Raw genomic sequence first — 26,552 nt, 5'->3', positions numbered from 1 at the left:
TTTACATTTATCCCTCATGTTAACTGATTTTTGGACAGACATGCTGTTGAGCAGCACCAATCATTCAAGTGTCCAGCAGGCAACTAAGATGGAGCTACCACTTGAAGGTCAATGAGCTCCAGATTATGGCTTTGGGGTGCCCCACCCTGAGCAAGAACTCAGCTCCTTCTAAGTCCTAGGCCCATGTCACAAGGAGCAAACAGCAAATCCTTTTCCCTTTCCAAGGGAAAGACTCTGCTAGGACTTAGAAACAGGGAAAGGTAATGGAGGAACTAGGAGGAGACAGGGAAAGAAAGTAAGGCTCTTGGAGCCATGATAAAGTGCCTCCCAGGCTGCCAGCCCAGATGGAATGGCTCTGAGTGGCATGGCTCTGAGGCAGTACTGGCTCCTTCACACTGGTATCAAATGCCCAGTTTCTCACTCCATACTATCTGACAGAAGGACTAGGCTGGCAGCAGTTCCTAACTTGCTTGGTTTGAGACTCAGTCTTTGGTTGTTATAAAATTCTGGAGTTCTTCAACCTCATCTCAACTGTATGTCAAATTCTTGCTGCAACTGCTGATCTCTTGTATCTCATCAGGATAACTGTCATTGGTCCATTGATTCTGTCCTGAAGTAGCTCCTATCAGGATTACTGTGGTAATTACCATCAGCAAAAGGCAGTTCTGAGCAATGAGATGCTTAAAGAAACAGCTTAATCTAAGGACCTTACCTTGAAGAACCAGGCCTTCTTCCTTGATGGCGTAGATAAATGAGGTGAAAGGAGCCAGGGGGGACTTGGCAGTGAGAATCTGCACACAAAACATATTTTTCCAACTGAGTCAAAGGAAACAGAGGGATGAACCTTCACTTACTCCCTTCCCACCAAAAGTATCCAGACAAAGTGATAACGTGACTATAAGTCTCAAGGTTTATTTTAAAAAAACAAAAAACTATTTGAAAACTAAATATTCAAATGAGTTTCATTCCTTCCAAGTGGTCACCTTGAAGAGTCATAGACTTATTCTGCCACTGACTGTTTCTAGAAAATATGTCATTATTTCATGTTACTCAAACAGCTACCTTCTGTCCAAAGATAAAACAAACGGATTCTCTAATTTTATTCATCAAACTTCACTATTTTACTTAAGAAAAAACAAACAACAAAACCACAAAGCCATCCTTAAAAAATTAAGATTTGCCATCATTGCATATACAACTACTAGATGTAAGAAATCTACTAGATGCCTATTTTGTACTTTAATGACATATGTCTGTCAGTAACAAATGTTGAGCTGCAGGGCAAGAGTAACATTGGCAGTGAGGGTTAGGGTTGTGTCAGCTTGGCTGGACCATGATTCTCAATGGTTTGGCAGTTATCAGTCATCCTTGATTTTGTGTTTGAATGTGGTCATCCTCCATTTTTGTAAAACACTAATCTTCACATGACACAGCCTTCAGAACCTAATCATGTAGCTAAAGTGAGAAGTGGGTTTATTCAAAATACCTTGTTGACGGCAATGCTACCTATGGTAGGATATGTTGTGTACTGTTGATCCCAATTCTTGACCCCATCTGTATTCACATCCTTTGCCATGTGGCTGTATTTCCTCTTACGAAAGGGGTGGTGTGTTTCTCATGGCCTTTGACTGTGGGTTTGACCACATGACTTGCTCTGGTAAACAGGTTGTACTAGTTTCCAGTCTAAGCCTCAAGAAGACTCACATATTTCTACTTGTTCACTTTGCCATTGCCAGAGAAGAATATGTCCAAACTAGTCCGCTCTCTCAGAACTATGGCGACAAGTACCTGGAGCAGAGCTGTCTAGCTGGGCCCAGCCAACCCCCAAAGAGCTGGAATTAAATGCCTTTTGCTGTATACCTGTGTGATTCAGTACTTGTCACACAGTATTATTGTAACAATAGTTGACTGACAGACCAGCTAAAGCAAAAATCAGAAGTGTTTTGAGTAAAGCATTATTCTAAGAAGACATTAATTTAAAGGGAATGATGGTCATTTGCCCATTAAAAACTCAGTATCGTTAACTCTAAAAAATATGTGACACCAACCTTCCCCCCACAGCACTCTCTCCTCATCTGGGTTCAATAATTCATTGCAATGGCCACACAGAACTCAGACACCAGACTCACAGTGATGCGGTTTATTAGGGAAGTTAACTGGTTACAATGCAGGGCCAGAGGAGCCCTGGTATGGCGCTATAGGATAAAGCACAGGATTGTGAGGTTGGTTTGAACCACAGGTCAGTGGTTCAAACTCACCCGTTGCTCCTAGGAAATCGTATACAGAGTCCCTATGAGTCCAAACCAACTTTATGTATCTAAACACCAACAACAGGTTACAAATCAGAGGCAGAAATGCTCACGGCAGAGTTCTTTCAGTCAGGACAACCTCTCCTCAGCCATGCCCAGAGGCAGGCCTCTCTCTGCCTAGTCAATGTTACAAAGCTCTTCTAGGGCTGCTGATAAAGACCCACAGGACACACCACCAGACCATAAGCCTCAGCTGAAAGCTATTCCCCTCTGGCTCTGTGGGTCAGCAAACCTAGTCATACCTAGGCCCGATAAGTACCCAGAAACACCCCAATCTGCAAACAAGCCTTGCTGGCTCAAAGTCACTCAGCTTTACTTGCTCCATGGGCTGGGAACCCTACCCTCTGTCTAGTGCTCTGGTTCTTAGTTTTGCTGATGCTGCTCTTCTGCCATTTCTACATCATCAGAACTTTCTTTCCCTAGGTGGCAGAGGCTTAATGCACAGGGACTTCAGGGACAAAGGACAAGCTTCACTCCTGGCTCTTCTTTGACGTTATTGAGAGCCCCTCTCCTGCTTCTAAGATGTCTCATTTTAAACCCAGCAGAAAGGTAACATTGACCAATCCCTCCATTAGATTTCCAGGGGTTTACAATCACAATCCACCACTCGTCTGTCAATTTGTCGTACTGTGGTGGCTTGTGAGTTGCTGTGATTCTGAAAGCTATGCCACCAGTATTTTAAATACCAGCAGGGTCACCCATGGTGGACAGGTTTCAGATCAGCTTCCAGATGAAGACAGACTAGGAAGAAGGAGTGACGAACTACTTCAGAATATTTAGTTACTGAAAACCTTATGAATAGCAGACAAACACTGTCAGATATAGTGCCGGAAAATGAGCCCCTCAGCTTGGAAGGCACTCAAAATGTGACTGGGGAAGAGCTGCCTCCTCAAAGTAGAGTTGGCTGTGATGATGTGAATGGAGTAAAGCTCATGGGAGAAACGCCCACGGGACCTTCATTTGCTGATGGGGCACAACTCAAAATGAAGAGAAACAGCTGTAAACATCCATTAAAATCGGAATATGGAATGTATGAAGTATGAATCTAGTAAAATTGGAAGTTGTCAAAAATGAAATGGAATGCATAAACATCGATATCTTAGGCATTAGTGAGCTGAAATGGACTGGTATTGGCTATTTTGAATCTAATGACTACATGGCTTACTATGCCAGAAATGACAAATTGAAGAGGAATGGTGTTGCATTCATTGTCAAAAGGAACATATCCAGATCAGTCATGAGGTACAATGCTGTATGTGATAGGATAATATCCATGTGCCTACAGGGAAGACCAGTTAACACCACTATTATTCAAATTTATGCACCAATCACTAAAGCCAGTGAGGATGAAATAGAAGAATTCTACCAACTTCTTCAATCTGAAATTGATCAAAAAATCAAGATATATTGATCATTACTGGTGATTGGAATATAAAGGTTGGGAGCAAAGAGGAAGGATCAGTAGTTGGAAAATATGGCTTTGGTGATAGAAATGATGCTGTAGATCATGATAGAATTCTGCAAAATCAATTATTCATTCATTTCAAATACCTTCTTTAGACAGCATAAGAGACGACTATACACATGGACCTCACCAGATGGAATACACAGAAATCAAATTGACTACATCTGTGGAAAGAGACGATGGAAAAGCTCCATATCATCAGTGAAAACAAGGCCAGGGACAGACTGTGGAAGAGCCCATCAATTACTCCTATGCAAATTCAAACTGAAGCTGAGGAAAATGAAAATAAGTCCATGAGAGCCAAAATATGACCTTGAATATATCCCATCTGAATTTAGAGATCATCTGAAGAACAGATTTGATACATTAAATACTAAAGACCGAAGACAAGAAAAGTTGTGGGATGACATCAAGAACATCATACATGAAGAAAGCAAAAGTCTTTAAGAAGACAAGAAAGAAGGAAAAGGTCAAGATGGATGTCAGAAGAGACACTGAAACTTGCTCTCCAGTGTGGAGATGCTAAAGCAAATGCAAGAAACGAAGAGGTACAAGAGCTGAACAGAAAATTTCAAAGACCAGCTCGAGAAGATAAAGCCAAATATTACAACAAAATGTGCAAAGATCTGGAATCATAATACCAAAAAGGAAGAATACGCTCAGCATTTCTCAAGCTGGGGGAACTGAAGAAAATATTCAAGCCTCGGCTTTCGTTATTGAAGGATTCTCTGGGCAAATTATTGAATGAGGCAGAAACCATCAAGAGAAGATGGAAGGAATACACAGAGTCACTATACCAAAAGGAAATGGTTAATGGTCAACCTTTTCAAGAGGTCACATATGATCAAGAGCCAATGATACTAAAGAAGGAAGTCCAAGGTGCATTGAAGGAATTGGTGAAGAAAAAGGCACCAGGAATTGATGGAATACAAATTGAAATATTTCAAGACAGTGAGGCAGCACAAGAGGCACTCACTCATCTCTGCCAAGAAATTTGGAAGACAACTATCTGGCTGACTGATTGGAAGAGATCCGTATTTGTGCCCATGTCAAAGAGAGGTGACCCAACAGAATGCAGAAATCATTGGACAATATATTTGATATCCCATGCGAGTAAAGTTTTACTAAAAGTAATACAGAAATGGCTACCAGCCGTTGTCAATACGTTGACAGAGAACTTCCAGAGGTTTAAACCAGATTCAGAAGAGGCCATGGAACAAGGGATATCATTGCTGATGTCTGATGGATCTTGGCTGAAAGCAGAGAATATCAGAAAGATGTTTACCTGTGCTCTATTGACTATGCAAAGGCTTTCGATTGTGTGGATCATGACAAGTTATGGACAACATTGTGAAGTTTGAGTATTCCTGAACACTTAATTGTGCTCATGAGGAATCTGTATCTGGACCAAGAGTTGTTCAAACAGAACATGGGAACACTGAATGGTTTAAAATTAAGAAAGGTGTGAGACAAGGTTGTATTCTTTCACCATACTTATTCAACCTGTATGCTAAGCAAATAATCCAAGAAGCTGGGTTCTAGGAAGAAAAATGTGGGACCAGAATTGGAAGAAGACTCATTAACAACCTGCGATATGCAGATGATACAACCTTGCTTGCTGAAAGTGAAGAGGACTTAAAACATTTAGAGATGAAGATCAAAGAGCACAGCCTTCGGTATGGATTGCATCTCAATGTAAAGAATACAAAAATCTTCACCACTGGACCAATAAACAACATTCTTATCAAGAGAGAAAAGATTAAAGTTGTCAAGGACTTCATTCTTCTTGGAACAGGTATAAACATCATGGGAAGAGCAGTCAAGAAATCAGACAACGTATTGCATTAGGGAAATCTGCTGCACAAGACCTTTTTAAAGCGTTGAAGAGCAAAGATGTCAGCTTGAGGACTGAGGTGCACCTGACCCAAGCCATGGTATTTTCAATAACCTCATATGCATGTGAAAGCTGGACAGTGAATAAAGAAGACTGTAGAAGAATTGATGCTTTTGTGTTATGGTGTTGGAGGAGACTATTGAAAGTACCATGGGCTGCCTAAGAACCAACGGATCCGTTTTGGAAGAAGTGCAGCCAGAGTGCTCCTTGGAGGCCAGGATGGCCAGACTTTGTCTCTCATACTTCGGACATATTGTCAGGAGGGACCAGTCACTAGAGAAGGAGATCATGTTTGGTAAGGTGGATGGTCAGAGAAAAAGAGGAAGACCCCCAACGAGATGGATAGGCCAAGTGGCAGCATTGATGGACTCAAGCATGGCAACAGTAGTGAGGTTGGCCCAGGATCAGGAAGTGTTTTGTTCTGCTGTGCATAAGGTTGCTATGAGTCAGTATCGACTTGATGGCACCTAACAACAACAACAAAACAATCACAATCCTCCTCACAATCACTCACAAGTGAATCACACCCAATCATCAGCATCTTCCCCCACCTTCTAACACAGACCTATGAGGAAAAAGTTATAAAGACTATGGCTAGTTGTTGTTGTTAAGTGCCATTGAGTCAGTTCTGACTAATATCGATCCAGTATAGGGTTTCCAAGGTGTGGCTGGTGGGTTTGAACCGGTGACCTTGTGGTTAGCAGTTCAGTGCTTATCCTACATTGCCACACCAGGACTCCTGGAAGAGACATTAAATAATTTACTATGCTGCATTAACCCATTCTCACATATCATATGGTTCTATAGACTCTCTAAGGACTGGTGGATTATTTTATTATATTTCTTAAATGAAAGGAAGATGAATGTTAATTTCTTATTTTATAAATAAAATAATAATGATATTTTGGCACAGAGCCACTTAGGCACTCAGGGTGGGAAGTGGGGAAGAAGACATCATTTTAAATAACTAAGTGGCTAACATGTAGTATCTCTGTGGCTCTCAATTCAACAGGCACTGACTGACTGTCAACTATGTGAAAGCATAATGTGTGTGTATCCAGACTCCCCCATTTTCCTATTCCTCATTCCCCCTTCTTCCTGCTAGGAATTTACTCAATAAGTTTTAACATTCGTCTGCCTTTTGATGCTAGATGTGACCATTTGACCAAGCTTTGACTAACAGAATGTAAGCAGAATGAACAGGTAGAAATTTCAGATTATGTTTTTCATAAGAAATCAAGTACCCTTCACTTTCTCTTTCCTTCTTTCCAAGGGTGGGGACCAGCTTCAAGCATATGGATGTGGCCAACAGCCTGGAGGACAGTGAAGCAACAAGAGAAAACAGGCGATGCCCTGGTAGGGCACCGAAACCTTCCACCAGGGTCACCTGCTCATCGTCACACAAAGCTGCTTGTCCAAACTGCTGTATTTCAGGGCGTCATCACTGTTGGAGCCTGGTGACCCAGTGGTTAAAGTGCTCCATTGCTAACTGAAAGGTCAGCTGTTCAAACCTACCAGATGTGAAGGTCTGTTTCTATAAAGATTTACAGCCTTGGAGACACAGTGCGAACAGTTCTATCCTGTCCTGTAGGATCACTATGAGTCAGAACTAACTTGAGCTGGGCTTAGTTTTTGGTGTTACAGTACTGTAGCCTGAATGCTAACCAATACTTCAACTCTGGGCAATTTACTTTTTTGAATCTCAGTTTTCTCCCATGTAAAATGGGGATAACAACTCCTGCCTAACTGGGACTATTTTGAAGATTAAATTAGGGAACCACGCATTGCTCAACATCAAGATACATATGCAAAATAGGATGTTACATGATTTGGGTGTGAACACTCCTAAGTCTATCTTTAAGTCAAATTTGTACATTAGGTATCATTTCATTTTCATTAAGTGCTATCCAGTCGGTTCCGACCCATAGCGACCCTGTACAGCGTTTCCGAGGCTGTAAATCTTTACGGGAGCAGAAAGCCTCATCGTTCTCCGCAGAGTGGCTGGTAGTTTCGAACCACTGACCTTAAGGTTCTCAGCCCGATTCATAACCGCTATGCTAGCTCATATTTTACTCTATGGCTAGTCAAATGTCTGAGTATAAAGTATGCCGCAGACTTTGCTACGCATAAAACACATTAAAGAAATTCTTCCAGATATACTAAAGCATCTTTAACATAAAAATAGTGACATTGTTTTAATGTATGTCACAGAATAGCACCTGCTTATTATTATAAACTATTGTATGTATCTGTAATTTTTAATTTGATAGCCTTTCTAGGGATTGGGATGTTGGACATAGATGCAGTTGGGCACTGCCCAAATGGATGTTATGTGGCCCATGACTGTATATCAAATGCCTGTGACCTGTCAAACATAGTATATAATAAACAACAAGTACATTTCCATTCAATTCATCACATATGCTTCCAAACTGTTTCTTAACTCCCATTCACCAATAACCAATATACTTAGTGTTCTCCAGAAGAAAAAAAGTTTTTAGGCATATCACAAGATTCTTACAGCAGTGCTAAAGTTGTTAGGAGAGACTTGCTCACCAGTCTCAGAAACAGTATGTTAGCTTCCTGCCGCAGCAGTAACAAAGTTGCACAGAGTGGAGAGCTTTAAGAATAGAAATGTAATGCCTCTCACTTCTGGAAACTAGAGTCTAAATCAGGGTATCAGCCAGGCTGATTCCTTCTGAAGGCTCCCAGAGAGGAACTGTTCCCTGCCTCCCTCCTAGCTTGTGGTTTCTGAGGGCAGTTCTTGGCATCCGTTTGCTGTGTTGTGTGTAGATGATTCTTAACATAGTGTTTTCCTCCTTTGTGGCTGTCTCCGTCTGTTCTCCCTTTTTATAAGACACTGTTCAGAAGAGAACAGAACCCATCTTACATTGGTATGAACCCATTAATGGACAATAATTTTTAAAGAAAGGCACTACTGTTGAACCTTGAACAACGTGGTGGGTTAGAGAGACCTACCCTCTGTAGAACTGAAAATCCTCATATAATTTTTGACTCTCCCAAAATTTAACTACAAATAACCTATTTTGATCAGAAACTTTCCTGATACCATAAACAATTAATTAATATACATTTTATATATTGTATGTATTAGATGGAGTCCTGATGTGGCACTGTGGGTTAATGTGCTAGACTGTAAAGCTGTTTGAACTGCAAAGTCAGCACTTCAAACTCACCAGCTGCTCCTGGGAAACCGTATACAGGCTTGCTATGGGTTGGAACCAACTTGACGGCACTTAACGACAACAACAATAATGTATTAGATACTGCACCCACATAAAAGTTGCATTTTTAATACACGATAAAAAGGTAGTTCACAAAAAGTACAGAGCTTTCATGTCTGCTGGTGTAACTATAACACATGGCTTCATGAATCGAATTTGCTTTTTTTACAGCAGTTCTTAGGCTAGAGTTATTTATCTTGAAATGGTAGGGAACGACAGTTATGGACTCAATCTACGGCATGTATCAAGCAATTCAACTTTTTTCTTGTAACATTAAGACATTTCACTACATCTTGTAGTGGCACTTAGTATGGGTCTCATGGTATTATTTGCAGTCTATGGTATTACACTAAACACATGAAAAATACTAGAGAACTGTGAGAGACCACTTGTCACTGTGGTATGTAAATTTACTAGCGAGAACTACTCACATGGACAAGATTGGTATCACACAGTGTTAATGCCGCCACTCGTCTGTCACTGTGATGTACTGTGGTGGCTTGTGTGTTGCTGTGATGTAGAAGCTATGCCACTAATATTTCAAATACCAACAGGGTCACCCATGGTGGGTCAGTGTCAGTTAAGCTTCCAGCCTAAGACAGGCTAAGAAGAAGCAGAGGCAGACTACTGCTAGATGTTTAGTCACTGAAAACCTTGTGAATAGCAGCAGGCCATTCTCAGGTATAGTACCAGAAGGTAAGTCCCTCAGGTTGGAGTGCACCTGAAACATAACTTGGGAAGAGCTGCCTCCTCAAAGTGGAGTTGGCCATGATGATGCAATGGATCAAAGCTTTCAGGACTTTCATTTGTTGCCGGGGTACAATTCAAAAGGAGAAGAAATAGGTGAAAATATCCATTAGTAATCAAAACACATAATGTACAAAACATAAATTTAGGAAAATTAAAACTTGTCAAAAATAAATGGAATGCATGAAGATCGATCTCTTAGGCACTAGTGAGTTGAAATGGACTGGTATTTTGGCCATTCATATGGTTTACTATACCAGGAATGACAAATTCAAGAGACATTCATCATCAAAAGGAAAATTCAATATCTATCTTGAAGTACAATGCTGTCTGTTATGATAATATTCATGAAACAACCACTAAAGTTAGTGATGATGAAATTGAAGAATTCTGTTTACTTCTTCAGTATGAAATTGATCAAACACCCAATCAAGACGTATTGATAATTACTGGTGATGGGGATACAAAGGTATTTGCAATAGCCTCATATACATGATAAAGTTGGACAATGAATAAGGAACACCATAGAAGAATTGATGCATTTGTCTTATCATATTGGAGAAAATGTAAAGTATCATGGAATGCCAGAAGACCATGGAAGAAGCACACCCTGAATGCTCCTTAGAAGCCAAGATGGCAAGACTTCATCTCTCATACTTTGTATTGCTCAGCATACAGATTAGACATACAGATGTATCAGGAGGGAGTCATTCCCCAGAGAAGGACATCATGCTTGGTAAAGTGGAGGGTCAGTAAAAATGAGAAAGACCCCTAGCAATATAGATTGGCACAGTGGCACCAGCAATGGGCTCAAGTGTAACAAAATTGTGAGGATGGCGTAGGATTGGACATTGTTACAGTCTGCTGTGCGTAGGGTCAGTATGAGTCAGAACTGATTCGACGGCACCTAACAATAACAACAACGTATAAATGGACCCAAGTAGTTCAAATCTGTGTTGTTCACGGGTCAACTGTATTTCCGAAGGAGGTCACATTCACAGGTTAGGACTTTTTAACATATCCTTTGTGGTAACACATTCAACCCATAATAACTGGTGAGGGAATGCTATGACTGGGCATTTACATTTCATGACAAGACATCTCCACTGAAAATTAATGTGGATTCTTTTCTAACAGCGATATTTTAGGGATGGTTCAATGTGAAGTTTGTAAGCTGACTCTTACTAGGGAAATGCATGGTAAAGGAAGGGCAGCCCGTACTTCTCAAACTGTAATGTGGGTGTGAATCACCTGGGGACCCTGTGAACATTTAGATTCTGAGTCAGTGGGGCCTGGGTGTCTGCAGGGAATGCTGATGATGTGGTCCACAGACCACATTTGGTACATCAAGATTCCAGACTATTCACTTGATTGAAGAGTCTAAAGTAGACAGACAAGATATTGGAGGCCTGGAGCTAATTAGAAGGCTATTGTAATCATTCAGATATGAGATGACAAGAGTCCAAACTGTGTCAGATAGTTGTGTCAGAAAGAATGGGGAAAACAAATGAATGAGAGAGAAATATAAATGCTTAGGTCAAACAGCCTAAAGAAAACACTAAACATACAGGTCTTTATTGTATGTATGTAGCAACTGGACAGGAAACCAAAAGGGCATATGTAAATAGTAACTGATAAAATATTATACTATATTTTTGAAAATTATATTATCATTTTATTTTATAGACCACAGAATCTATGGCCCAGAAAATAGGGATATGATGTTCTAATGCTATATAACAAATGGGCTCTGAACCTTCCTCTTGAGAGAGGGAGTAATCAAATGAGAGAGGTGGAATATGACAGAGTTTGAAGTTCAGATATCATCTCATCCCTCAATTACTGCAATAGACTTCTAGCTGGCTCCATGCCTTCTCTCTGCGAACAAGTCCAGGAGGATCTCATGCCTGGAGAGGGACTTGGGTAGGTCACTGATACATGCCCTGTCATCCTAAGGAAGATTTTTAAATGGATTACCAAAGGATGACTTGTGTGCTGTAAGAAAAAAGAGGAAGTCATCAGTTATGTCAGATGATCCCCACTTCCTTTTTTTGTCTAGAACTTCCAGCTTGATAGATCAGAAGGTTACCACCAACACAAAATTTCTGATTTCAGCAAAAAAATATTGACAAACTATCCCAAAAGCTTTTTGACTAAACGAAAAAACAATTTGGGGTAGATGCTCACACTGTTAAGTGGACTTGTAAGTGACCAAAGGGGCAGTAGCAACTTGGCAAGGGGGTAAAATGTACTGGATTCTAGACTTGGCCTTGTCACATTCAACCTTCTTGTAAGCCAGGATGAGGACACTAATGTATTCAACTACATCTGTACAAGTAAGAGGTAACAACGTGGAATAAAACTGATAAAAATGCTGTGTGGCGCTATAGGATAAGCACTGGACTGCCAACCACAAGGTTAATGGTTCAAACCCATAAGCCACTCCTTGGAAACCCTATCCAGGGTTGATATGAGTTTGTTGACCAGGTCCATTGATTAATGCACTATTCTTCCAGGAAAGAGTTTGAAGATGGACTAGCAAAAGGATGATTTGGGTGCAGTAAGAAAAAGAGGAAACCATCAGTTATGTCAGATGAACCCTCCTTCTATTTTTGGATAGAACTTCCAGATTGATAGATAACTAGGCACACCAAATACACAAAAATTTAGAGGAAAAGCTAATATATTGGATTATACAATCAAATTATCAAAACAAATCTTAATTTCATTAGAATGTTGGGTCAAATCCTACAGATTTCTTAAGAAGCAACTTGATTGAAATAAATGTAAAGTCTTGTCTTTGAAAACAAAGAGCAACTACTGGCTACTGGATTGGGGTGATGAGATTTAACTCTTAGAAACCAGACTAGGGATTTTAGTTAACTACGCTGTGGGTTAATGCACCAGACTGCAAAGCCGTTTGAACTCAAGCTCACCAGCTGCTCCTTGGAAACCCTATACAGGGTCGCTGTGGATTGGAACCAACTCAACGGCACTTCCAACAACAACAACATAGTTCAATATGAGTTGGTTATGAGATGCGATTTTAAACATCTGTGGTGATGTAGGATAAGCACTGGACTGCTAACCACAAGATTAGCGATTCAAACCCACCCGTCACTACTCAGAAACCCTATACAGGATCACTATGAGTTGGAACCAGCTTTATGGCACTTGACAACAACAATAACAGCCCTGTATAGGGGTTCCAAGGAGCAACTGGTGAGTTTGAATCACCAACCTTGTGTGGGCTCAGATAAGAGCAATGAAGATACATCTGGAACAAGTGAGGTGAAGTTCCTGCTGTACTCCTCACTTAGCAAACTATGTCTCATCATATGTGCTGTAGTTGGGACCCAAATTCTAGAGGGGAATTAACAACAGGAGAGCAATCAAAGGAGAACCACCAAAGTGATTACATGCTCAAAGCAAAGCGTAACCACAAATACTGCAAACATTATGATAAGAAGACTGGATGAATGCACATATGACCTTTGTTTCCTGATCTGGAGACTCTACAATGATACATACTAGTTGCTATTGCTAGGTGCCTTCCAGTTGGCTCTAACTCATAGCTACCCTATACACAGCAGAATGAAACACTGCCCAGTCCTGCACCCTCCTCACAATTGTTGTTTAAGCCCATTGTTGCTGCCACTGTGTCAATCCATTGGGGTCTTCCTTTTTTCAGACACTGTACTTTTCAAAGCATGATATCCTTCTCCAGGGACAGGTCCCTCCTAACAACATGTCCAAAGTACAAGAGGTAAAGTCTCTCCATTCTGACTTCTAAGGAGCATTCTAGCTGTACTTCTTCCAAAACAGATTTATTTATTTTTCTGGTAATCCATGGTACTTTGAATATTCTTCTCCAACACCATAATTCAAATGTATTGATTCTCCTATGGTCTTTTGTATTCATTGTCCAACTTCCATTTCAGATGCAGAAGAGGAAATTGAAAATGCCATGGAGCAGACACTCTTTAGTCCTCGAACAGACAGCTTTGCTCTTGAACACCTTAAAAGGTCGTTTGCAGCAGATTTGCCTAATGCACTACTTCGTTTGATTTTTTGACTGCTGCTTCCATGAGGGTTAATTATGGATCCAAGCAAAATGAAGTCTTTGACAACTTCAATCATTTTTCCTTTTATCATAATGTTATTTACTGGTCCAGGTGTGAGGATTTTGTTTCTTTTACACTGAGGTGCAATCCATATTGGAGGCTGTGGTCTTTAATCTTCGTCAGAAAGTATTTCAAACTCTCTTTGCTTCCAGCAAGACAGGTTGTGTCATCAGCAGACCACAGGTTAAGAACTCTTCCTCCAATCCTGATGCTACATTCTTCATATAATAAACTTCTTGGATTACTTGTTCAGCATACAGATTGAGTAAGTATGCTGAAAGGATACAACCTGGCACACACCTTTCTTGATTGTAAGCGATTCAGTATTCCTTTGTCCTGATCTAAAAACTACCTCTTAGTGTACGTACAGGTTCCTGATAAGCACAATTAAGTGTTCTGGTATACCCATTCTTTGCAATGTTACCCATAGTTTGTTAGGATCTACACAATTTTTCTGATATTCTCTGCTTTCAGCCAAGATCCACCTGACATCAGCAATGATATCCCTAGTTGAAAGCTGGACAGTGAATAAAGAAGACCATAGAAGAATTGATGCTTTTGAGTTACGGTGTTGGAGGAGAATACTGAAAGTGCCATGGGCTGCCAAAAGAACCAACAGATCTGTGTTGGAAGAAGTGCAGCCAGACTGCTCCTTGAAGGCCAAGATGTTCAAACTTCGTCTCTCATACTTTGGACATATTGTCAGGAGGGGCCAGTCACTGGAGAAGGATATCATGTTTGGTAAGGTCAGAGAAAAAGAGGAAGACCCCCAACAAGATGGATTGGCCAAGTGGCAGCGTCGATGGACTCAAGCGTGGCAACAGTAGTGATGTTGGCCCAGGATTGGGCAGTGTTTCATTCTGCTGTGCATAAGGTTGTTATGAGTCGGGACCGACTCGATGGCACCTAAGAACAACAACAACAACAAACCCTCTTCTGAATTTGGCTTGAATATCTATCTGGCAGCTCTGTGGATGTACTGCTTCAACTGTTCTTGAATGAATTATCATCAGCAAAATTTTACTTGCATGTGAATTAACGATATTATTCAATAATTTCTACATTCTATTTGGTCACCTTTCTTTGGGATGGGTACAAATACGTATCTTTTAATTCCTTGGCCAGGTAGTTGTCTTCCAAGTTTCTCAAAATATATGTGTGAGTGCTGTCAGTGTTGCATTTGTTTGTTGCAATGTATCAATTTGTAGTCTCTAAATTCCTGTAGCCTTGTTTTTTGCCAATGCTTTCAGTGCAGTTTGTACATCTTCCTTTAATGTCTTTGGTTCTTGATCATATGGTACTTCTTTAAATGACAGAACATTGACCAATTCGTTTTGGTAACATTACTGTGTATTCCTTCTAACTTTTGCTGCTTCATGTGCCATTCAATTATTTTCCTCATAGACTCTTTCAATATTGCAACCCAACGCTTGAATTTTTTTCTCCAGTTATTTTAACTTCAGAAATGCTGAGCAGATTCTTTCCTTTTGGTTTTCTAACTCCAAGTCTTTGCACAGTACTTTAGTTTGTCTTCTCAAGCTGCCCTTTGGAATGTTCTGTTCAGCACTTTTACTTCCTCATTTTTTTCTAGTTACTTTAGGTTCTCTATGCTCAAAAGCAAGTTTCAGAGTCTCTTTTTGCTTTCCTGTATTTTAAATGAGTTTTTACTTTTTTCATGTATGTCATCCCACAACTCCTCTGGTATTTGGTTATAGTGTCTAATTCATCAAATCTGCTCTTGAGATGGTCTCTAAATTCAGTTGTGATATACTCAAGGTCATATTTTGATTCTCATGGAGTTGTTTTCGTTTTCTTCAGCTTTAGCCTTATATACGAGCAGTTGATAGTCTGTTCCACAGTCAGCCCCTGGTCTTGTTTTGGCTGATGATATGGAACTTCTCCATCACGTCTTTCCATATACGTAGTCAAATTTAATCCTGTGTATTCAATCTGGCTAGGTCCACATGTATAGTCACTGTTTACATTGTTGAAAAAAAGGTATTTGCTATGACTGTTATTGGCCTTGCAAAATTCTATCATGCATTCTCCAGCATCATTTCTATCACCATGACCATATTTTTGTATTATAAATCATTTCTCTTTGTTTCCACCTTTTGCATTACAATCATCTTGATTGCAACTTTGACTGATTTAAGACTTGAGAAGTTGGTAGAATTCTTCAACTTCATCATCACTGCTTTTAATGGTTGGTGTGCAAATTTGAGTAATAGTAGTATTAACTGATGTTTCTTGTAGGCATATGGATATTATCTTATCACAGACAGAACTACTTCAAGATAGATCCTGAAATGCTCTTAGACAATGAATGCGACACCATTCCTGTTCATTATGTTGTTCCAGGCTTAGTAAACCATATAAGTGATTCAAAATGACCACTACCAGTCCATTTCAGTTCACTAATGTCTAGGATATCCATCTTTATGAGTTCCATTATCTTTTTGATGACTTCCAAGTTTCCTAGACTCATACTTCATACAATCCCCTTCTGTTCTGCAGCGGTTTCTTTACATTTTGAATCATGCTCCATCAGCAAATGAAGATCCTGAAAACTTTATTCCATCCACAGCATTAAGGTTGACTCTACTTTGAGGAGGTAGTTCTTCCCTAGTCTATTTTGAGTGCCTTCCAACTTGAGGAACTCATCTCCCGGTACTACATCAGACAATGTTCAGCTGTTACTCATAAGGTTTTCAGTGGCTAACTATTTAGAAGAGGTCCGCCTCTCCTTCTTCAGAATCTGTTTTAGTCTGGAAGCTCAGCTGAAACCTGTTCACCATGGGTGACCCTGCTGGTTTATACCAGTGACATAGCGTCCAGCATCACAGCAACACACAAGTCACCACAGTAGGGCACTGACAGTGGTGGGTTATATAACTATGTTGTTGTTGTTATGTGCCGTGGAGTTGGTGCCGACTCACAGCGACCCTGTCCTGTACTTTCTCCCGCATAACAGCTGGTAGTTTCAAACTGCTGCCCCTGAGGTTAGCAGGCCAATTCATAACCACTACGCTACCAGAGCTCTCTACATACTATATTGTTGTTGTTAAGTGCTGTCGAGTCAGTTCCGACCCATAGCGACCCTGTACAGGGTTTCTGAGGCTGTAAATCTTTATGGGAGCAGAAAGCCTCATCTTTCTCCCGTGGAGCAGCTGGTAGTTTCGAACTGCTGACCTTGCGGTTCGCAGCCCAATTCATAACCACTATGCTACCAGAGCTCCTTTCTACAAACTATGGAGAAGTAAAAATTAGATTTTTAGCCCAATAATCCATTGCCATTGAGTTGATTCTGACTGATTGCAATCCTGCATTGGGTTTCTGAGGCTGTAAATTTTTGTAGGACCAGAAAGTATCATCTTTTTCTCAAGAAGCGGCTGGTAGGTTTGAACTGCCAACCTTGTGGTTAGCAGATTTCAGAAAAAAAGTGCTGCGTGCCAAGTACATTCCTGTATACATAGATTCTTCCCTTTTTTTAGATCTGAATCAATAACCCCACGCCCTTGACCTTTCTGCTTTGTGATCTGTATATGATCCTATTTGAAAGTAAACAAACTCCTAGCAGATAATTTTGTCTGCTCTCTTTCAGTTGCTCTGTTATACTATACATTTGGGATGTTCTAGTCATTGTCTTATTTGGGCTGTTTATCAAATGTCCTCTTATTTACGCCAACACATAATACCCTGAAGGGAGGGTCTGGCAGTCTGATAAACCCCATGGCTCTAGTGCAGTCTTGATCACCTTCAGTTCTGCATGCCATGTGTGAAGCTGGCTATGGGTCCATCGAGATACAGACTTGGGCATGGATGAGTACAGATACATGTAGCTCAAAAAGCCTAGAGCTACGTGTGCTAGGTGTGTGGTACTGTGAGCCATTAATTCCATCTCCTGCAAATAGCCAGATTTTTTTTTTTTCTTAAATGTTTCTTCTATATCAGACAAGCTCAACTATATGAATATACTTTCTCCATTCGTCACTGATTCTTGTAGTAAAGTGGTCACTGATCTTTCTCAATTCTTTCAAGGAACATTTAAATTATATTTACTATGTGCTAGAGGTCCCTGGATGGCGAAACAGTTTGCCCTTGACTAGGATAAGCACTGGACTGGTAACCACAAGGTCAGGAGTTCAAACCTATGAACTGCTCTTGGATACTCTCTACAGGGTTGCCTTGAGCTGGAACTGACTTGACAGCACACAACAACGACAATACTAATGGAGAGATCAGCAGTTTGAATCCATCCTGCTGCTCTGCAGAAGAAAGGACTGACATTCTACTTCCATAAAGGTTGCAACCAAGAAAACCCTATGGAGCGATTCTACTCTGTAACACATGGTGTCACCAGGAGTTGGAACTGCCTTATTGGGGTTTGGTTTTAAAGTAAGTGCTAGGTGCTGAGCTTCAGATCCCACTATCATCTGGAAATAATTTACAATACTTACACCAGCCACCAAACTGTCTGTGAATGTATTCAATCCACAAATACTGAGCATTTTACTGTGTGAAGGACATGTCTGGTAGTGGGCCAGACAGACGATGCCTACTCATGAAGCTTACGTTCTGGTAGCAGAAGACAGATAAAACAGAGATGTCTTTGGGCTTTTGAGCTTTTTTGACTTTGACACTCTACTATGAGCCCCTCCTTTTGAATACTCACACATTCATTCATTCATTCAATCCATCTATCAACAAACATTTACCAAGTACTGTGCTAGTTTTCTAAGGCTGCTATAACAAATGACCACAAACCATTTTAAAACAAAACAACAGAAATGTATTCTTTTACAGATCTGTAGTCCAGAAGTCTGAAATCAAGGTGCTGGCAGGGTTGGTTCCTGGTGGCCCTCCAATCTCTGCCTGCATCTTCATCTTCACATGGCCTTAGACTTTGTGTATCTGTGGGTTCTTATCTGTCTCTTTTAAGGACAGTCTCATAGGATTTAGGGTTCATCTAAATGCAGTATGATCGTATCTTGATCATTAATTGCATCCAAAAAGCTCTTAATCCCAAATAAGGTCACATTCTGAGGTTGGGGGAGAGGTGGCATAAACCCACTCTGAGTATCTATTATAGCCAATGCAGTTTCAATTCAGCACTGTGTGAATTTGCACTAATTAACAGACTGCCATGTTTCCATCTCTGTCTCTTACATGTATGTTATGAGCCTTCAATAGGATTGCTGAGATCAAGGGGACTTTTGCTGTTGTTGGGTTTGTGGTTTTAGGGATGAAAGTCCCATTCCAATGCTTTGCACACAGAGGGCTCTTAAAAAGTTGTGGCTGACAGGCCTTGTCCTCCCTGTTCCTCACTTGATTCCTGTGATGTACATAGGAGTTTTCTTCCAAGTTACAAGTGAAAACACAGAGGTCTAGGAGTTTGGAAACAGAAGTTTGCCTTTTGAGTCACCTGGTCTCCCCTTGTTGACCCTCTCCTCCTTCTTCTATGTCTGTTCCCTTAGGTACCGATTCTGTTCTTAGCAACTAATGGTCAGCCCTGGTGGCACAGTGGGTTAAGTAGTCAGCTTTTAACTGAAAGGTGGTAATCTGAACCCCCAGTAGCTCTACAGAAGAGCGATGTGGCTATCTACTACCCTAATGATTAGTTAAGCTCTGTCCTGTAGGGTCACCAGGAGGGCAAGCCACTCAACTATGGTGGCTAATTCCCTCTAGTCCTAAAACGACACTGAGTTCAACATTTCAGGGTCAACCCTCTCTGATGTGTTTCATTTTAATATAAGACTTCAAAGGACAGTGATGGATTTAAGCTGGTCGAAAGTCTTGCTGGATCAGCGTGGGGGAGTGGGGAAGCCTTCCAAGTGTTCTCATACTAATACTGATGATATTAATCCTCACAATGACCCTTTGAGGTAGGCAGCTAATAAGTGTTCAAGCCAAGATTCTCACTCAAGCTATCTGGATCTATAGCCTATACTTTTAGTTACTGTGATGGCAGCCCCCACTTTGACATATACAGATCAATCTACTATCCTGGGGTAATGCATCACATGAGGCAGAATAAAGGCTTTTTTTTTTTTTTTTCTTGAAGCATGGAAACTGCGTGAATCAAAACAGAGAAGGGGATTAGCATGGATGCCCACCTGGGTGGCCTCAGTTGTCTACAAACTTTCACATTGGCAATCTCCCTTCTGCTCTCATTTGTGAATGCCTAAATTCTAATTGTCCTTCAAGCTCATACACCTCAGAAAAGCTGGTTCCACCTCCAGAAAGTCTATGTTGATATCTCCAGCCTGAGCTAATAATCTCAACTATCAACACACACTCATGATAGAAATCATGATAGAAATCAAACAACGTATTGCATTAGGCAAATCTGCTGCATAAGACCTTTTTAAAGTGTTGAAGAGCAAAGATGTCAGCTTGAGGACTAAGGTGCGCCTGACCCCAGCCACGGTATTTTCAATAACCTCATATGCATGCGAAAGCTGAAGACCATAGAAGAATTGATTTTGGTTTTGAGTTATGGTGTTGGAGGAGAATATTGAAAGTGCCATGGGCTGCTAAAAGAACCAACAGATCTATGTTGGAAGAAGTGAAGCCAGAGTGCTCCTTGGAGGCCAGGATGGCCAAAAAACTTCGTCTCTCATACTTTGTACATATTGTCAGGAGACATACGGTCTCCTATCATGTTTGGTAGGGTGGAGGGTCAGAGAAAAAGAGGAAGACCCCCAGTGAGATGGATTGGCAAAGTAACAGCATCAATGGGCTTACGCGTGGCAACGAAAGTGAGGTTGGCCCAGGATCGGGCAATGTTTTGTTCTGCTGTGCATAAGGTCACTATGAGTCAGTACCGACTTGATGGCACCTAACAACAACAATCCCATCATAGAGTCCTGATAGGCTAAGTAGACAACTGCAATGTCAGTTTGAACTGCAAGGTTGGCGGTTCAAATACAGCAACACTATACAGGGTTGCTATGAGTGGGAACTGACTCAACTGCACTCAACAACAATGTTGGTGGTTGGTGGAACAGGAAGAAGCAGCAACAATGGTGATGGTCACTGTAATAGATTACAGTCAATTTACATCAACTGTAAAACAGAGGAGAAAGCTGAAAATGCTACTAGGGCAGTACAGATAAAGTGTGATGGAATTGTTGTTATTGTTGTTAGGTGCCATGGAGCCAGTTCTGATTCATAGTGACCCTACATAAGGTTTCCAAGGAGCAGCTGGTGGGTTTGAACTGCCGACCTTGTGCTTCACAGTCCAGGGCTGATCCTACAGTGCTATACAAGGAGTCTTCTAACATGGTGCTTTACAAATAGTAAAGGCTCAGTGATAAACCTGAAAGAATAAATGAGGGAATGGATGCACAGATTGGTGACACACTGAAGCTCTCCTTTTGAAGACTCACCTGGTTCCACCTCCCTGCCAACCTTGTGGTTCAAACCAACTTTGTGGTCCAGTGCTTTATCCCACAGTGCCACACCAGGACTCTTAAGTCTTAGTTTAGGCAGGCCCAAAGTCAAGTCTAAGTTTGGTTTTCATTTGCTATAGCATTACATGTTTTTCCTGGCCTGATCTTAACTTCCAAGAGGTTCAGAGTAGAAAAGGAGTCATAAAACAGACAGTGCTGGGCACAGGACCCCAGTCCAGGATGGCAACGCCTTCTAGGGATAGTGCTTGTGTCCTCTTTTTAAAGTACAGGTGTGACCCTCATCTGGGGCAACCCAGACAAGCCCTTCTCCTCCATGGGCAGCCAAGAAGGCCAGTGTGGGGCAGACAGCACAAAGATGTCAGGCACACAGCATTCTGGAGGCTGATTTTACAGCATTTTGGTCCTGGCAGGTTGCATGTGTTCCTGCAATACAGTCCTGACCTAGGAAAAAGTGAGTTTTGCTTTTGTGGCCCAGGAAAGCAGACATGAATCGGCAGCCATGTGCCAAGGGCGAGCTGACACTGATTCTTCCACTTTCTCCTCTCTAATCCCTGGGCTAGAAAGATTCCTTTAACAATGGTAAAAAGTCCTAGCTTTTATTTTCTTCCCTTTCCTATCCACCACCTCAAATTTCAAATTTGTTGGGGGCAAGGGGGCAGGATACAACAATTTGTCAGAGGAAAGAGAGTAAGTAGAAGGATTTCTTGCTGATGGGACCGGTGGTATATCAAAATCACAAACCAGTTACAGTGGAGTCAAGTCTGATTCATGGTGAGCCTACATGGTACAGAGTCTAATTGTTCTCCATCGGGGTTTCAAAGCTCATGGTGCAATGGTTATGCACTTGGATGCAAACCAAAATATCAGCAGTTCAAACCCACCAGCCATCTGCAGAAGAAAGATGTGGCAGTCTAGTTCCACAAAGATGACAGACCGGAAACCCTGTGGGGCGGTTCTACTCTGTCTTGTAGGGTTATAGGGAGTCAGAACAGACTGGATGACAATGGGTTTGAGTTTTGGTTTTGACTTTTCAGAAGCATATCACCAGGTCTTTCTTCCCAGGTGTCTCTGAGGGTGAGTACAAATCATCGACCTTTCAGTTACTAGGCAAGCACTGGCCTATTTGCACTACCCAGGGATTCCGGGAGAAGTGATGTTGTTGTGAAGTTCTGTAGTCGATTCTGACCCACAGTGGCCCTGTATAGGGTTTCCAAGGAGCAGCTGGTGAGCTTGAACCACTGACCTTGCAGTTCAAATGGCTTTGCAGTCTGACGCATTAGCCCACTACACCACACCAAGACCCCTGCTCTTTGATATAAGATGTAGGCCTAAAGACAGTGTAATGTGTTCAGCCAAGAGTACTGGCTGAGAAGCAATTAGAATAGATAACTCATAACTTGCATTCATCATTCGTGCTTGTTTTAATTTCTGTTCAGTCTCTCCCGTGATCTGCAAAATGATGTGGCTGTTGATGAATTCAGCTGTGATGTCCTCATTAAATGTGCCTAACACTTTCATCTGCATGCAAGGGTCCTGCTGAGAGGAAACCCAGTGACTCTGAAATGTCCTTCAACAGGGACCCTATTATCCCACTTCAGATGCCTGGGCTAATAAAACCCATTGCTAAGCTAAACAAACCTTTCCTCTAGCTGTGCCAAATGTCTGTGACAGAACTCCTTCATGCCAGGGATTTTCCTCCTTGTCCAAGACTTAGAAAAAGGTTGTTTTCTCAGCTGCTTTGAAGTCCAGGAAGAGAGCCAGGGAGACAAACAAGCCAGTCACTCTTGCATCAGATAATTCATCAGGCTTTTGATAACCTCAAGTCTTCTGTCTCTTCCCCAGGTTGTGCTGAACTCTCCAAGTCAAGGAACAGAGGGGCCGGAAATGCTCCAGACAGGAAGATCTCTGGGGCTGGAATGAGGCCACAGGATCAGGGGGGCTTGAAGTGTACCCTGTGATTCTCAAAGGAATTCCCTAGTCATTATGTTGAGAAAGCTGGAGGGAAAAATGGCAGAGGTCCAGCTTCCAGTCCATATCTGGATCTTCTACTGATTAGAATCTGCTTCATCACTTGGAAAGCTACTATCCTTGGAATACTTCAGTACTAACAGCTTTGCAAGGCGATGAGGGGAACAGAGAATGAGTTTAATGGTGTCCAATCTGCCTTTACCTAATAGGGAGCAAAATCTCTAGCAGAAATATAGTCCTGAGAATGGGCAAAGTGGAAAACTGAATTGTATTTGAGTAGTCATCAAATATGTTCATTTATTCACATGCAGTCTACTTTAAAATTTATCCTACAGCAATTGAGGGACAGAAATTAAGCTGATCTCAATCTCTAATGAATTACAATTCTAGACCCTGGTAAGATTTTTCTAGCAAGTTTGACTCTGAGGCTACAATATCTCATTCCATCATTTGTTGTTGTTGTTGTTGTGAAGTGCCATTGAGTCGGTTCCGACCCATAACAACCCTGTATAGGGTTTCCGAGGAGCAGCTGGTGAGCTTGAACTGTTGGTCTTGCAGTTCAAATAGCTTTGCAGTCTGGCGCATTAACCCACATGCCACACCAGGACTCCCATTCCATCATAGAGCATCGTTAAACTCTTTTATGACATCTCTCTGGTGACTGGTTTAAAAATGTTTACCGATTATACATAAGGTTCTTAAAGTATATATTAGGTATTTCAAGTTCCTTGAAGAAAATATTAATTTCCTCAAATCAGTAAGATATTCATCTAGTAAATTAAAGGATAGTAAGCGTTCAGGCCCAAATCTGTCAGTTTGCTGTACTGCGGTGGAGTGTGTTTTATTAATGCTGGAAGCTATGCCATCAGTATTTCAAATATCATCAGGATCACCCATGGTAGACAGACTTCAGTGGGGCTTCCAAATTAGGAAAGACTAGGAAGAAGGAACAGGCATACCACCTCTGAAAAGCTTATGAATAACAATGGAACATTATCTAATATAGTGCAGGAAGATGCCTATCAGGACGGAATCAGGCTAGGGAAGACCTACTTCCTGAAAGTAGGGTTGACCTTAAAGATGTGGATGGATTAAACCTTTTGGGACCTTCATTTGATGATGTGGTACAACTCAAAATGACAAGAAACAGATACAACCGCTTGTTATTAATCAGGATATGGAATGTACCAAGTATGAATCTAGGAAAATAGGAATTCATCAAAATGATATGGATAAAAATGATAAAGATAGATATCCTAGTCATAAGTGAGATGAAATGGACTGGTATTAGCCATTTTGAACTGGACAGTCTTATGGTTTACTATGTTGGGAATGACAAATTGAAGAAAAATGGCAACAAGAACATTTCAAAAAGTTTGACTCTGAGGCTACAACATCTGATTCCACCATAGAGCAAAAAGAACATTTCAAAAGACAGGAAAGAAAGAAAGAAAAAAAAAAGACAGGAAAGAAATAAATGATGGATGGTAGAAGAGACTCTGAAAATTACTCTTGAACATAGAGAAGCGAAAGCAAACAGAAGCAATAGTCAAGTAAAAAAGCTGAACAGAAAATTTCAAAGGGCAGCTTGAGAAGACAAAGTATTATAATGTAATTATAATTAAATGTGCAAAGACCTGGAATTGGAAAACTAAAAGAGAAAAACAAAAAACTTAGCATTTCTCAAACTGAAAGAATTTGAGAAAAACTGCAAGCATCATATTGCAATATTGGATTCTATGGGTAAAATCTACCAGTCATCTGTCTGTTTGTCGGACTGTGGTGCCTTGTGAGTTGCTGTGGTGTGGAAGCTGTGCTGCCAGTATTTTACAAATTTCAATGGAGCTTCCAGACTCAGACAGACTAGGAGAAAGGAGAAGCAGACTACTTCTGAATGTTTAACCACTGAAAACCTGATGAATAGCAGCCTGACCTCAGTTTAAGGACTAAGCTGCGCCTGACCCAAGCCATGATATTTTCAATTGCCTCATATGCATGTGAAAGTTGGACAATGAATAAGGAAGACTGTAGAAGAATTGATGCATTGAGTTATGGTGTTAGAGAAGAATATTAAAAGTACCATAGATTATGAGAATAACAAACAAATCTGAGTTGGAAGTATAGGCAGAATACTCCTTAGAAGCCAGGATGGGGAGACTTCATGTCTCATTCTACAGACATGTTATCAAGAGGAACCAGTCCCTGGAGAAGGACATCATGCTTGGTAAAGTGGAGGATCAGCGAAAAAGGAGAAGACCCCAATGAGATGAATTAGCACAGTGGCAGCAGCAATGGGCTCAAGTGTAACAACGCTTGTGAGGATGGTACAGGACTGGGCAGCGTTTCTTTCTGCTGTGCATAAAGTTGCTATGAGTTGCAAGAGATTCGACTGCACCTAACAATAACAGCAACAACAAATGGGCAAATTACTGAATGATGCAGGAAGTATCAAAAGAAGAAGAAAGGAATGCAAAGAGTCACTGTACCAAAAAGAATTTGTTGGTGTTCAATTATTTCCAGAGGTAGCATATGATCAAGAACTGATGGTACTGAAGGAAGAATTCCAAGCTGCATTGAAGGCGTTGGCAAAACACAAGGCTCCAGGAATTGACTGAATACCAACGGAAATGTTTCAGCAAGTCCATGAGAGCCAAAATATGACCTTGACTATATCCCACCTGAATTTAGAGATCATCTGAAGAACAGATTTGATACATTAAACACTAAAGACCAAAGACCAGAAGAGTTGTGGGATGACATCAAGAACTTCACACGTGAAGAAAGCAAAAGTCATTAAGAAGAAAAGAAAGAAGGAAAAGCTCAAAATGGATGTCAGAAAAGACACTGAAACTTGCTCTCCAGTGTAGAGATGCTAAAGCAAATGCAAGAAACCAAGAGGTACAAGAGCTGAACAGAAAATTTCAAAGATCAGCTTGAGAAGATAAAGCCAAATATTACAAAAAAATGTGCAAAGATCTGGAGTCAGAAAACCAAAAAGGAAGAACATGCTCAGCATTTCTCAAGCTTGGGTAACTGAAGAAATAATTCAAGCCTTGACTTTTGTTATTGAAGAATTCTCTGGGCAAATTATTAAATAAGGCAAAAAGCAGTTTTTCGAACAGAACATGAGAACACTGAATGGTTTCGAATTAAGAAAGATGTGCGACAGGGTTGTATTCTTTGACCATACTTATTCAACCTGTATGCCTAGCAAATAATCCAAGAAACTGGGTTCTATGAAGAAAAACGTCGCATCAGGATTGGAGGAAGACTCATTAACAACCTACGACATGCAGATGATACAACCTTCCTTGCTGAAAGTGAAGAGGACTTAAAATACTTATTGATGAAGATCAGAGAGCACAGCCTTCAGTATGGATTGCAT

At 40.9% G+C, this 26,552-nt stretch overlaps 1 protein-coding gene across 1 annotated transcript in view; it reads right to left on the bottom strand.

Moving 5' to 3' along the window:
• Nucleotides 1–237: 237 nt before the first annotated feature.
• RAD51B (RAD51 paralog B) overlaps nt 238–26,552 on the bottom strand; it is a 1,006,719-nt gene continuing 980,404 nt past the window's right edge. Inside the window, exons 10-11 of the mRNA XM_006865616.1 lie at nt 713–791; nt 238–272 (exon numbers count right to left, since the gene is read on the bottom strand). Coding sequence (XP_006865678.1) covers nt 238–272; nt 713–791 — 114 coding nt within the window. The remainder of the gene's footprint in view (nt 273–712; nt 792–26,552) is intronic.

This window comes from Chrysochloris asiatica, unplaced genomic scaffold, assembly GCF_000296735.1.
Source record: "Chrysochloris asiatica unplaced genomic scaffold, ChrAsi1.0 scaffold00079, whole genome shotgun sequence".
NCBI lineage: Eukaryota > Metazoa > Chordata > Mammalia > Afrosoricida > Chrysochloridae > Chrysochloris > Chrysochloris asiatica.
Note: the sequence above shows the minus strand (reverse complement) of the source record. Positions and strands in the feature narration are given on the sequence as shown.